This window comes from Protopterus annectens, chromosome 13.part0 (assembly GCF_019279795.1).
Source record: "Protopterus annectens isolate FY-2018-M chromosome 13.part0, PAN1.0, whole genome shotgun sequence".
NCBI classification, from domain to species: Eukaryota; Metazoa; Chordata; order Ceratodontiformes; family Protopteridae; genus Protopterus; species Protopterus annectens.
The window spans coordinates 607,944,303-607,958,933 of NC_056747.1; the positions used below are offsets into that span (position 1 = coordinate 607,944,303).

General features: G+C 42.6%; 1 protein-coding gene across 1 annotated transcript in view; it reads right to left on the reverse strand.

Moving 5' to 3' along the window:
- PRR11 (proline rich 11) overlaps positions 1–14,631 on the reverse strand; it is an 868,944-nt gene that overhangs the window by 506,455 nt on the left and 347,858 nt on the right. The window contains exon 5 of the mRNA XM_044054274.1: positions 1,751–2,011. Coding sequence (XP_043910209.1) covers positions 1,751–2,011 — 261 coding nt within the window. The remainder of the gene's footprint in view (positions 1–1,750; positions 2,012–14,631) is intronic.

The window sequence follows — 14,631 nt, forward strand, 5'->3', positions numbered from 1 at the left end:
CTCATTACTAAATAAAACTTTGAAATTCAACTTTCGAATATACATTTTTAAATCACTCAAAGTGTTCACCAAGTCAGCCCATCTAGCAGGCACAAATATCCAACCTTTAGATAACCTAAAAGGTTTCTGCTAGAATGGACTGATCTGATGGATGAGGAGGTGGAAGTGGGTCTAGGGGAACAATGCACCAGCCTTTCATGTAGGAAGGGCAAGCATAATCTAGGAGATACTGGATCTAGCAAAAACTTGGGCTCTGGCATTGGTGGAGTATGGGATCTGATCACAGTCAGATCCAATGATCCAAAAAGTTTTGGAGCTGAAGAAGCAACCAAAGACGAGGTGCAGTCAGGGGAATGTTTCGTAGCCACTTCAAATTTCTCCTTTTATTTTTTTCCCATTTTTCTCTCCTTTATGCCTGTCTGAAAACTTTTTGGTAGATGGGGAGGCTCCAGAAGCAGCAGAAGTAAAAGAAAGATGATGTTGTGACGAGTCTCCCACATGGGCTGGGAGGAGTGCCTTCAAAATTAAATTGTTTTGACGTTCAACAATAGCTTTCTGGCCAAAAACGGTGTAGATAGAGAAGTCCTCATTGAGATGAGCTTCACCAAGACAATACACCCATTTTGAATGGGCATCTGAATTAGTGATCTTACGGCAGCAGGCCACACATTTCTTGAAACCTAAGAGTTTCTCCAACCTAGAAAAAAATTACAGATTACCAAAAGAATAGAAAGGACCATAATAACAATACTGAAAATTGTCATAACAAATATGAAGTTCAGTCAAGGATATAACTTGTACAGTAATGCCAACTTGGAAAGGTAAAAATTAGTAGGAAAGGATATAAAAAAGAGAAAGCATTTAGTGGAAGCGAGCCTGAGCAAAGGAGACCGAAAACATCTGTTTGAACAAACAGCAAACAAGATATCAGGCAATGCTGAGAACAGCAGTGGATTATGGGTAAAGTGAGGAGTCTGAGCTTTGAATTTAAAGCCTAGAGTGGCTGAAGCCGAATCTGAGGTTGGATCTGAAGACCCATACACTGAGGAACTGACATCAGGTATGTTATTTATGAGCATATATATGAAGACATTAAAGACTTTGTTCATATCTGTTAAGTTCATTAATGTAAACTATTTATTTCATTATTAACTATATACAATGCCAGGAGCTCTATATATTAAAAACAGAAATCATTTAGCGGAGGTGAACCTAAGCAAAGGGGACCACATCTGTTTGAATGAACAGAATATAGTATATTGCCTGCTTATGTTGCAATGGTCTACAAACTCTTTTGCTGGTATATTTTTTGGATGTAGAATATTAACCTGTTCACTTTAATAAAGTAATTCTATTGAAAAATAATTTCAGGGCAATCAGAGCAAAAATGTTTGTAAACCATATTACAAAAGGCGCCTATGAAATTGAAGAGAATGTTACTTAATCAAAAGAAATATAATCTGAAAATGAAATGTGCACTATGAAATAAATGAAATAGCATACAGCTTGGGCAGAACATATTTACCAGAGAAGAATTAAGAAATGTTATAAGAACTACACTACATTTGGCTGTTGACAAAAATAAATGTAACAACAAATCCTTAAAGACCACTGGAATGGTTTGAAAATGCTATTTAAAACACTAAATTTGATTTAAGCAGAGTCCAGAATAAGATACTGTCTGGACCACACCTTCTAAAATCAGTGGTCTCACATTTTTGTAGTCAGAAGATACTGTGGACAACATTACCTGTTTGGCACTCTGGGATTTCTTCAGCAGCTGTAATGGTCTTATAACAGGCACTGGAGGAGGAGGAAGAGGAGGAGGAGGAGGTGGTGGTGGTGGTGGTGGTGGTGGTGGAAGCATTACAACAGGGGGAGCCAAGGGTTGTTCCGGGAGCCTCTCACTTTGCTGGACAGACATACCAGGACACACGGTAGCCCTGCAGATGGAATGACAACATACTCGACAGTCCACGGTTTCTGGTGCTGCCAAAACCAGTGTGTCTACCTAAAAAAAGACACAAAAAAAAAAAAAAAAAGAAAACCTGAGATAAAATATCTATCTCCAGCTTAATCACTGCTAGTATATATTTTTTGAAAGGCATCTTGTTAATTCTCTGTAATATATGAACTTTTCTGGCCATTCAGAAATGTTATGCAATACACGTTTCCATACAAGGATCTTACTCAGAGGCAAGGCAACATTTAAGTGCATTAGTAAGGTAGCTCAAAGACCTTTTCAGATATGACCCCCCTCCCCCCCACACACACACAAAAACATGTGCGCACATGCGCACATACACACACATACACCACATACAGAGGCGCACACACACTTTCATGTGAAAAATACAAAAAATTTAGCAAATTAAAAAGATTAAGTTCATAAGTTCAGTTATGGTGTTCAGGTCTAAGACCTTTGACTAATTCTCTTACTTCAAGATCATACACTAAGTTGCCAACCAAAGCAGCAATATTTTGCTTCAATGTATCTACATTGTTTGATATCCTAATCCATACAAGATGTTTGCTCCGTACTACTGGAATTCTTAAAGTTGTATATGAGTACACAATCTTGTTTTGAATGAATGTATATGTAACTTTAAATTTTTACCTCTAAGTGTTAAATTACATTGACATGGATCTGTGTTTATGGCTGTCTGAAGAGTTGCAGTATACAATGCTTTATATGTCAAAATAAACTTTCTTCATATATAATGATATTGCAGAGTGTACAGTTTAAGAGGTTTGCATCCTTCCACACTTCTTCAGCTTACCTAAAAAGAATATTCATTTATGTAGTAAAGTATTTATAGTAATCCACATATTTTTATATCTTGAGGTTTCAAAGCAATAATCCTAGCATTCTGCTGCAAAAAAACTAAGAAAGAGGACCTGTCATCATCATGATACAGTGCACAATTCTGTAGCAGTTTAGCTGTACTACACTTACATACAAAAATTAATGAACATGTACTTCTGGAAGCACAAGAGAAAAAAAGACACTGGAAAATCTCTAAGTGCAAAATTATCAGCAATGTCAGATCTGTCGGCTAGATATAAAGGACATACAAACAAAAGCAAACATCATGAATTAGAGAACTTTGATGACAGTAGGAAATCTACCTGAAAACTTCTTCTGCAAATTATCACTTTTAGTCAGATGATCAATTTGTGCTAAACTCTGTAGGGTCCTTAAAGCAAAGGTGCAGTGACACAGGTGTTGACAGAGCCTTTTCTAAACTCAATAAGGAAATGAGGAGTTTGAGAAGCAATGTGTGGAACTTGCATTTTTTTAAAGCATATCAACAGAAACAGATATCCCCACGGGGACTGAGGGTCAAGATTCAGCCACTTGTTCCTCAGATTGACCAGTTATTAGATGACTGGCTTGCAGTACAATAGCAAGCTTCAATGGGCTTTGTTAATGCTCTAGTTTCTTATTATGAGAGAACTATACAACAACAGGTTTCTGGTTTGGATGAGTTGAGTAAAGGGGTACAAGAATTACAGTCTCTTCCATGTTACAGTATCAGTCTGAACCAACTAAGCAAGGATTTGTTAGAGTTGGAAAATGTCTTGAAAGAGAAAAAATGAAGAAATTTCAGAGAGGTGTTGATGATTTTGATAGGGGGAGACCCTTTGAAATACGTAAGAATGTCAAATTTGCTACTCCCAATCTTAGATCAGGGAATTTTAGGCCCAAAAGATCTAAATCTATTCTAAAGAAAAGAAATAGGGAGAATATTACATCAGGTGAGGATACCTCATCCAATACTGAGGGGGAGGAGGCTCACATGGACAGGTCACCGAGGTCTAAAAGAAATAATTTGGGAGACAACTTGGCCCACCCTTTAGGCCTAGGTCCAGAAGAGGGGGAAGGAAGCATAAAGGTTCCTCCCAATTTAGAAGGAATGGTGAGGGTGATGGCTCAGGTGTAACTTTTTGCAGTGTTTTTAATATCTCCTCTTTGAGTCTGTCGGATATGCAAATAAAAGTACTCAATAAAGGCCTTAGCTTTGTTCCCTGTTTTTTTGTGCCTGAACATCAATTTGCACAGGATGTGGTAGATTTCTGCTGTAATCTAAATTTACATTTATTTTTTCAGGGTGAGTTAAATCAGACTGATAGGTTCATAGGTTTATACTAGGCTATCTGCCCTAAGACATTTATAAGCCTAGCCCAAATTTTTGTGGCTTACGCCACCCCTTATATGAAAAAATACTGTGCCCATTAGTTTGTTGTGCCTCTGTCCAGCAGTGACACAGAGATGATTCCCGGGGTAAACCTACGATCTCCCATCCACAGGTCAAGATTTCTCTTGAACAGAGCCAGCGAGGTGCTCTACCTCACATGGACCGGGATTTTATTCCACAGCATAGGGAGTCTCTGAGTGATAAATCTATCCCTCCAGCACGTCCTATTTATATCGGTGCTAAGGTTTAAGTCGCTTGCTCTAGTGGTTTTGGTGGATTTGGATTTTTTGAGGTGGAGCATGTCCATTAATTCCGGGTTGGACATGGCCTTGTATGTCAGGCACATGTCACCTCTGAGCAGGCGGTGGCGACTGAATAGAGCTGGAGTTTCTTCAATCTGGCAGCATATGACAGATTTTGGAGTCCCTTTATCCTTTTGGTGAGGAACTTTTGGGGTCTCTCCAATTGCTGCAGATGTCGGGTGAGATACATCCCGAATGGGGCATTGTACTCGATCATTGGTCTGATAAGTGAAGAGTACAGGGGAACAATGACCTCACTAGATCTGGATGTGAATCCTTCATGATCAGGTAGGCAATGTAGAAGGTCTTTCTAACCACTTTAGCAACGTGAGTGTCAAAAGAAAGGCCACTGTCAACCTGGGTCCCCAGGTCCCTGATAACCTCTTCTGTGCTTAGTGGATTGCCACCTATATGGTAGCTTGGGGTTACCTTGTTTTTCCCGAAGGGTATGACTATACATTTTTTGGCGTTTAACTTCAGGCCATGGCTCTGGCACCAGCTATCTGTTTCCGTGAGTCCCTTCTGAAGGATATCCGTGTCCGATGCACTTTCCACTATGGCGCTCAGTTTGCAGTCGTCTGCAAACTTTGTCAGCCAAAGTCCTCCCATGTTGGCCTGTACTTCTGAGAAGTAGATGCCGAACAATAGGGGGCCAAGGACCGAGCCCTGTGGGACACCATTTGTGACCGGCTTGGAGTCTGACATAGCGCCAGCAACTCTAACCCTGTGGGTTCTGTCCTTAAGCCAGTTTGCAACCCATCTTGTGACATATGGGTTTACATTTAAGCTGGTAAGTTTTTCTACAATACCCGAGTGGGGTATTGTGTCGAAAGCCTTTGCAAGGTCAAGGTAGGCTGTATGGACTGCCTTTCCCTCATCAATGGCCTTGGTGACTGTTTCGAAGAAGTCGACCAAGTTCAAAAGGCATGATCTTCCCTTGACGAAGCCAAACTGGGTCGGGTCCAATGTCTGCAAGTCTCCTATATCTTTGTTTATGAGCTCCATTATGATCCTCTCCATAGCTTTGCAGACTAGACTTGTTAAGCTTATGGGAAGTTATTACCAGGGTCCGTAGAGGCACCGCCTTTGTGGAGTGGGACCACAGTTGCCGTACGCCACTCCTTGGGCACGTATCCTGTGGTAAGGCTGAGATTAAACAGCTGCCTTATGTGCGGGTTTAATTCCTCATTTAGCTCATGTAGCACACAGCCGGGGACACCATCCGGTCCCATTGATGCTGTGTTTTTAGCTTTAGAGAGAGCAGCTTTCACCTGCGCATTTGAGATGTCTGGGAGGCTACACTCCGCTGGGATAGTTATCTCTCCTTTAGGGGTGGTGAGGAGGTAAAGTTTGCACTGGACCTGTCTGCCAGTATGTTGGCAATGTCTGTGGGTTCAGTGATTTTGTATCATTTTGGACTAATTCTGAGCATATCTGGGAGTTTCCACCCAGGTTCCTAACATAGCTGAAAAAGGCCTTATGATTGTCCTTTGAATCCATGGCAATTTTCTCTCAAAATTGGCCTTAGTTGATTTTATGAGTGCTCGTATTTTTTACTAATAATGATCAGGGGTGACTTCCCTTTTATGGATTTTGTTCTATCATGTAATAGCTTTCTCCTCTTATTGTAAAGTTTGTTAATGGCTGGGGTCCACCAGACTGGACGTTTGCCCTTTGTGGAAAGAGTCTTGGTTTTATTTGGGATTGCCTGATCCATGCAGTCCTGGAGGTGTTCATAGAAGGCATTTGTAAGGGCTTCCGCAGCTTGGGTTTTGGTTTCCACTGGCTCAGGGGCCTTGAAGGATACCACACCAGTCTTGAGTAGTGTGAAGTTTGCTTTAGAAGTTCTTCACTGTGGTCTTTTTTGTTTGGGGTGGGGGCGGGATGTGGATTTCCAGTGAGATTAGTTTATGATCAGATCTCACCAATGAGGGATATACTTCCGGTGTGGAGCATTTTCTCCCCATGTTTGTGATAATGAGATCTAGTATATTTTCTCCTCTCGTGGGAACAGTGACTAGCTGTTCCATGGCATTTGAATTTATGAACTCCAGGAACCGTTGGGCTAGAAAGTTAGGGCTTGAGTAATGTTCCCAGTCTATATTCGGGTAGTTGAAGTCACCCAATATGATGGTGTTTGGAGATACATTTATACCCTCCAGTGTCTACAGGAAGGCTGTGTGGGGTTCCTGAGTTTGAGAGGGTGGCCTGTAGCATGCTACAATTTGTAGAGCAGTTTTGCCTATGGTTAGTTGCACCTGGATGGTTTCCGAAGCTTTGTGCGTTGCCACCAACCTGAAGGTGTGGGTATCCTTTATGAATATGGATACACCCCCTCCTTTTGTGGTGTGGTCCGGGTTTTGGGGCCGGAACGCATGATACGAGGTAAAACCTAATAGTGCCGGGGTGCTCTCAGGAGCCTTGAACCAGGTTTCAGTTACAGCACAGACATTGATGTTCTCCATACTGAGAAGGGCCTCGAGTGCGTGCATTTTGAGATTTAGACTTCTGGCATTGAGCAGCATTACCCTCAGTTTCTTCCCATTTTTGTTTTCTAGGGTGGTAGGTTTAGCATTTGAGCCTTGCCTAAAAAAGGCACTATGGGGGTGGCAAGAGCCTTAGCCAATATCCGGAATCCCAGGGGTGACAGGTGCAAGCCGTCCCTTGCGAAGCAGTGTGGCTTGTCAAGCATGTCATCCCAGGCAGACAGACACTGGATCCCCTTTGAATGACACCAGACATTAAGCCAATTGTTAAAGCTGATCATCTTGTCTCTATATTGTGGCATCATTCTTGGTGAAGGAAGTATACTGCTCAGGGTCAGGGTCATACCTGCCTGGGCTACATAATCAGAGAGCTCCTCTATGTCTCTTTTCATGTAGTCCAGGGAGGTACGTCTCAGGTCGTTCACACTAGCATGGACAATGACTGTGTCATATTTGTACTTGCCGTGGAGTGACCCGAGTGCTTGTGTTATGTGGCGGATTCTAGCGCCCGATAGGCAGCTTACTGTGACCGTCTCCTTGTTCAGCCTGGTGAGTGGGACGTCAGTGTGTCTGACTATGGAGTCACCTATGACAAGTATGTTTGGTGTTGTATTTGGCCTTAAGGGCTGTGACTGCTTTGCACACTGCTTTTGTGGTTTATGTGTTGCTTGTGGGGTGTCTTGAGGTAGCAGTTGTTTGGGTGTCTGCTTTGGAGGCCTCTGCTGTTTAGGTGAATAGATCTTTTAGATCTAATAATAATAGATAATAGATAGATAATAGATCTTTTAGATTTTGGAAGTCCATGTTCAAGCCACCTATGTCTCTGGTTGTTTCACTCTTTCAGGATAATGTGCTCAAAGATTTACATCGAAATTTGGGAAGGATTATTTAAGTAGGGACAATGTTACTTGGGCAGAAAGAATTTGCATAGATGAGCTTAGATCAAACAAAGATATTGTTATTTCAGCGGCAGACAAGGGAGGAGCTATAATTGTCCAAGATTGGACAGAATATAATGGTGAGGCACAGAGACAAATTTTGGATCAAAAATACTATCGGATAATGCCTATAGATCCCACCGCCAGATTTAAGGTTGAGATTGATGCCTTTTTGGATGTGGCAGTTGAAGAAGGTATTATTTCCAAGGAAATTGCCCATCACTTGAAAGTCGATCACCCTAAACAACAATGTCTATACCTGCTACCGAAAATTCATAAGAATCTTGATAACCCCCCAGGTAGACCTATTGTTTTGGGGCGGGGCTCACTTACTGAACCCATTTCTGAATTTCTTACATATTATTTGAAACCATTGCTACCATGCATTCGGGCTTGGATACAAGATAATACCCATTTTCTGGGTAATGTATCAGATATGCAACTTGAACCTCACTGGTTATTGTGTACTCTCGATGTCACCTCCCTGTATACCAATATCCCCCACTGGGCGGGGTTAGCTTCCCTTCAATATTGGTTGGATAGGGCCGAATTATACAGACCAGGCTTTAATACTCTATTGGTCTGTTTGGCTGAACATGTTCTTACTAAGAATGTGTTTTATTTCCAAAAACAATGTGTATGGCAGATACACGGCACGGCTATGGGAGCGTCTTTTGCCCCCATATATGCCGACCTGTTTTTGGCTTGCATAGAGGAGCAATTGATTTATGATGTTAGTCATAATATTTATTTGGTAGAAATTGATATCTGGAGACGATGTCTTGATGACTGTTGGATGGTGTGGAAAGCGGATGCCTCTTATTTGGCGGAGTTTGTTGAATACTTGAACCACAATGTGTGGGGGGATTCAATTTAAGGTAACATGGCACCAAAATAAGATTACCTTTTTGGACATCTTGGTTAAACATACCCCCGATGACACCTTGGAGACGGACGTTTTTCGCAAATTTCCGCAATACTTTATTTACATTTAACCCTGTCATACAACTTTATTACATGTCTCCAGCTTCCACCCCCAGCATGTCATCAGGAATATTCCCAAGTCCCAATTTCTTAGGATCAGAAGGATCTGTTCAGACTCCTCTGTGTATAATCAATATAAATGTGATCTTTCCATTCGATTCAGGAACCGGGGATACAGGGTTGGTGACATCTGTAGAGCTGGCCAGTTTGCGTCTCAGCAGGATAGATCGGATTTGCTTGTATACAAGGGTGATCAACCCGCTAGGAGTAATCAGGTTAGGTTAATTACTACATATGGTAAAAACGCATATTCCTTCATGAATATTATTTCTAAACATTGGGATATACTCCAAGGGGAAGATTCACTCATGGAATTTGTGGGTGATAGGTGCAATTATTCCATTTGTAAGGGCCGATCATTGAGCTCTTTGTTCAACCATTATAAAAGGTGTCAGAATCAGGACAGGTCTTTTATCCAGAGAACTATGACAGGGGATAAACTGATGGGTTGTAATCCATGTGGTCACTGTTGCAATTGTTCTAAGGTTTATAAAACTGGCAGTTTTACTAGCCAGATATACACCTTTTGTGTTTGATATTACTTTTTTTGCTACTTGTAGCACCAATTGGGTGATATATCTGGCAAGTTGTGCATGTCCAGCATTTTATGTTGGACAAACCTCTAGACCACTTAGATTGCGATAAATGAACATATGAGTGACATCAAGAACTGCAAACAAGCTAGTGCAGTGTATAAAAGGTGTCAGAATCAGGATAGGTCTTTTATCCAGAGAACTAGGACGGGGGATAAACTGATGGGCTGTAATCCACATGGTCACTGTCTAAGGTTTATAAAACTGGCAGTTTTACTAGCCAGAATACACCTTCTGTGTTTGATATTACTTTTTTTTGCTACTTGTAGCACCAATTGGGTGATATATCTGGCAAGTTGTACATATCCAGCATTTTATGCTGGACAAACCTCTAGACCACTTAGACTGCGGATAAGTGGACTGCGGATGAGTGACATCAAGAACAGCAAACAAGCTAGTGCACTGTATAAACATATATGCAAACATAAAACTGGGTCATTTAAATTTACAGTTATTGATTGCATTTTACACAAAACACAGGATAAGGCAGGATTGCATGAGATACTCAATGTAAAAGAAAATAAATGGATAGTTAAGCTCGGTGGATTATTTCCACCTGGCCTGAATGATTATTTTTAAAACCCTGTTCAATTCAACAATTGTTTAATTGGTAACTGATTCTTATATGTATATAAGGTTCTGTTGGAGGGAATTTTTGTCATATTGTTTTTGTTTTACTAAGGAAGGCAGCATTGCCGAAACCGGTCTGATATATTTGGTGAATTTGATGGATTGGTGTATTTTTTAATACACCATGTATGAGTTATAATATTTTTTTTTCCACACCGATTTGTGCCGGCTCCTTTTTTGAATTGCGTTACTTAGGATTTTTGGGCCGTTGCACTGGCCGTACTTGCGGGTTCCTCATAGCATCTGAACAGGTAATGAAACCACTTGATTTGTAGCATCTGGTTGAGTTCCTATAAATTCTAGGTTCTGTACAGGAGTCAGGTTGGATTTGGCAAGATTTATTGTGATGCCTAGGGGGTTGTATATCTGAAGCAAGTAATCCTTGGCATGTAGAAGTTGATGACTTCTTGGAGCGGTGAGGAGCCATTCATCTAGATATGGAAAGACCTGGAATCCTTTGAGCCTCAAGTGAGCTGCTATGACAGCCATGCATTTGATGAACACCCAGTGGCTGTGGTGAGTCCAAGGGACAGTGTTCTAAATTGGTAGTGATTAGCTTCCAGCCAAAACACAAGTGTTTCCTGGAGCAACCATCTATTTTGATGTAATAGTATGTATCTTGGAGATCTATACAGAACATTCAATTGTCCTTGTGCAGAAGAGGCAGGTTGGACTGGACTGTAACCATTCAGAACTTTGATTTCTTTACATAATAATTCAGATTGCTTAGATTCAGAATTGGTCTTGTGTCCCCTGTTTTCTTTGGCACCAAAAAGAAGTAGGAGTAAGTTCTGAATCCTACTTGATCATTGGGAACCTTTTGGATGACACTTTTGTAGCAGCTTTTGAACTTCCTGAGCTGTGTGCTCCCTCTTGACTGGGTGGAACATCAGGGAGTTTCCTCCTGGGTTTTGGAGGTGGCAGAAAAAAGGGAATGTAATAACTTCTGAATATTATTCTTAGCACCCAAGCATTGTTTGTAAGATTTGTCCAGGCATCTAGGTGTAGGGAAAAACAACCCCTGACTGCCTACAGAGACTGACAGTTGGGCAGCACTTCAGGAGTGCTGATAGGGCCACTCAGAAAAGGAGTCTCTGAAGTCATGGTTCTGCAGACCCCCTCTGCCTCTAGGGCGATGTCTATTGCTGAAACCTCCTCCTCTGCCATTGGGAGAGGTATCCCTATGTTGCGTCTTTTGGCTTATCCCGGTTAGGGGTCGCCACAGCGGAACTCCGGTCCGCTAATGTTTGGTATTGACTTTTTACGTGCCGAGTTACCAGCCCTGACGCACAACCTTCAACGAAGGCTCGCCCATTCACGTATGCCTCCACACAGAAGACGCTCTAGCTGAAGCTCGAATGCGACAACGTCTTGCTGTGAGGCGACAACGCTACCGCAGCACCACTATGATGATCCTAAAAAGGCCCGAGACTTCCAAAACCAAGTTTTCTTCCTTCCTTGCTGGTTTCTGGAAAAACTGAGGGGTAGAAAACTTGAGTCCCATGGCAGACAGGGCCTTTCCTTCCTGCTTCACCGTGGGTAAGCGTTTCTTTCACTGATGGCCTAAACAAGGAGGAGCCATTGAAGAGGGCATTAACAAAAGATGCTTTAAAGGGTCCCACAAAGTTAGTATCATCCAGGCATGTCTCCTTACGGTTACGCCTGAGCTGGCTGCTCGTGAGGTACCCTCCACTGTATGGGAGATCAACCTTCTCAAGGAATAAGGAATGGATGATGGAGTGGCCAATTGGGGAGAGATCTTTTTGAGCTCCTCCGCTGATACAGTCTCAGCAAGAGAATTTGAAAGCACCTTGATCATATCTCTTTGCACGTGAGTAAAGTCTGCCAAATAGTTTAACGACCTCAGTGTAAATATGACTGAGGTGTAAATGCACTTTTTGAATCTGTCCATCACTCGGACTCCCTATTTGGTGGATGGACAGAGAAGCTCTGCTTGGCTAGCTCCTTTTTTGCGGCTGCCAACAACAATGGCATCAACTAGGACACCCTTGCTTGAATGTGTTCTGTCTGCTGGTGTGACTAGGAATCTATTCGGATGCTTGGGAATGGGCTTGATAGTGTCCGATTCCTTCTAGGCCTGTCAAGAAACTAGGTCAATGAGTTTGTCCACCCGGGGGGTGGTTCACCTAGGATGCAGGTGGACCCACCCTGAAAGCCTTCAAGAACACAGACTCTTCAGAAGGAGGAGGTTGGGGAGACCAACCACACTTCTGTCTAAGGATTTCCAGGATGTCTCCGAAGGAGACGTCATCAGGTGTCCATCGAGTGGATCCTTCTCCCTCATCAAAGTCGGCATCTTCAGTGAACGACTCAACTGGGGAGTCCATGTGCCTCTTTTGCACATCTTTTTCCATGGAACTTCCTTTGTGGGGTATTCAGGAGAAATGTCTGAAGAAGAGGGGAACTCCTCAAGAGGAACACCATGAAGGGCATGTGGGGTAGGCTAGCCTGGAGCAGGAAGGTTGGGTCAGTGCTCGGACCTAATGAAGGACAAAGAGGAGGATCTGAGACGTAAGAGAATGTAACTCTTTTGTAAAGAAGAGACCCCTTCTACAACCTGGAAAGCCAACAGACCCTGAGATACCCCTCCCACCTCCCTTGGAGCTGAGGCACCAGAGGGGTAAAGGATGTGGCCAACACCATATCAGCGGCCTCCAGAAAGAATCAGACCCAAGCTGTCGAGGGCTGTGCACCAAGAGGAAGGGATGGATAGGACAGTGTCGGAGCGGAACCCAACCCCTCGGACCTGGCACTGACATCTCGGATCTAACACCCACTCTGATCCGACAAAATCAGAGCAGGGCTGATCAGGGAAATCGAGGAAGAAGGCTTCCCCAGATCCAATGCCGACTGTCTCAAGTATCCTGGATCCTGTGTCTCCAAAACCAAGGGACGGATCGGAGAATAAGGAGTCTGAGTGGACTGGGCCGATGCACTTACAATCTGAGAAGGGGGGAGTTGGTAAGACCCCCATCAGGATATGAGTCTTGAAGAATCTCTGCACCATCCTTTCCATACTGCTATCTGTCAAGCTCTTAGAAGAGCTGGATGAGGCTGAGGAAGCGGGTCAGGAATGTTTTGATGGTGTCTGAAATAATTTCGCTGGCAGTGTTGGTGAAACTCTGCTTAATAAACTCTATGGAGTTCAGCAACTAGAGTTCGGATCTGAGGGCTTTGGATCCAACACTGAAGCCGAAGGAAGAGGAGAACTGGTAATTGTGATCACCCTCCATTGAATCTGAAGGTATCTATGGATCTGAACGGGGAATAATATGTTTTGGATCCATAGAAGTCAGTGGATCTGAAAGAGGGGACGATGTCCTCGGACCTGAAGGTGTTGGATCCAATGTTTTTTTACGAATTTCCAAGGAGTTTCGAAAGAAAGTCCTCGGTGACTTTGGCAGAGATCTCTTCTTAGGCTCATCAGAGCCACTTGATTTTAAGGGAGAATGAGCCCCAGGAGAAGATCAAGTGGTATGCAAAAAAACTTTAAGAATTTAGGAGTTATGTACTTACCATAAATTGGTATATGTGTAGTCCTTTATTCTTCCTCACTGATGGGGGTCTCGGATCCAGCTCGGCCGCATCTTCTAGAGTTCTGATCTCAATTTTGAGCTCCTCCCTCTTCCCACAATGCACAACGCTACTTCCAACTCCTCAGATTGAGTTTGCTGCCTATGTCAATTGATTGACAGAGACAAGACAGAAAAGAGGGAATAGTAACTGAAACCTTGGAACTCGATGTTCCTGCAATATTCTTCTAGAAAATATAAGACCGGGGGAAGGTTGTGAGTGAAGCTGAGAAAGAATGAAGAAGGACAACACATATACCAAGTTATGGCAAGTGCATAACTCCTAAATATTATGTTGTCCTCTTCATTCTTCCTCACTGATAGGTAGAGTTCCCAGCTACATAATTCTTGGGAGGCCCTCAAGGATGGATATGTCACAGCACTGTCAAACCAAGTAAGCTCTACTCCTGGAGACAACATACGCTTGCAAAAGACATCACAAAGATACAAGTCTTGGAACAAGAGACTGCAGCACAGAAATCAATAGTAGAATTTTTGGAGGAAGATCAGATGAGGTGTCCATAGATCAAGAAGATGGGCTCTACGAGGACCAGACAATTCTAGACGGTTTCTAGTATGAATCAGCTAAATATAGTTAGTAATCTATGTGTTCTGGATAATACTGGAAACCACTAGACCTCAGTGGGTAGAAAAAAATACACCAACTGCCGGTAGATGTCTGTGTGCATCAAAGACAAAAACAGATATATCTCCTTGCTAGAAGAATCTGAGCACAAGATTGACAGTTGTGTGGACTGAACAATGTCAGACCATGTGGTTACTCTAGGCATAAAGGGAGAATTGGTACAGGAAATGCCCGATCATAAGACAAATAATGTAAAACTA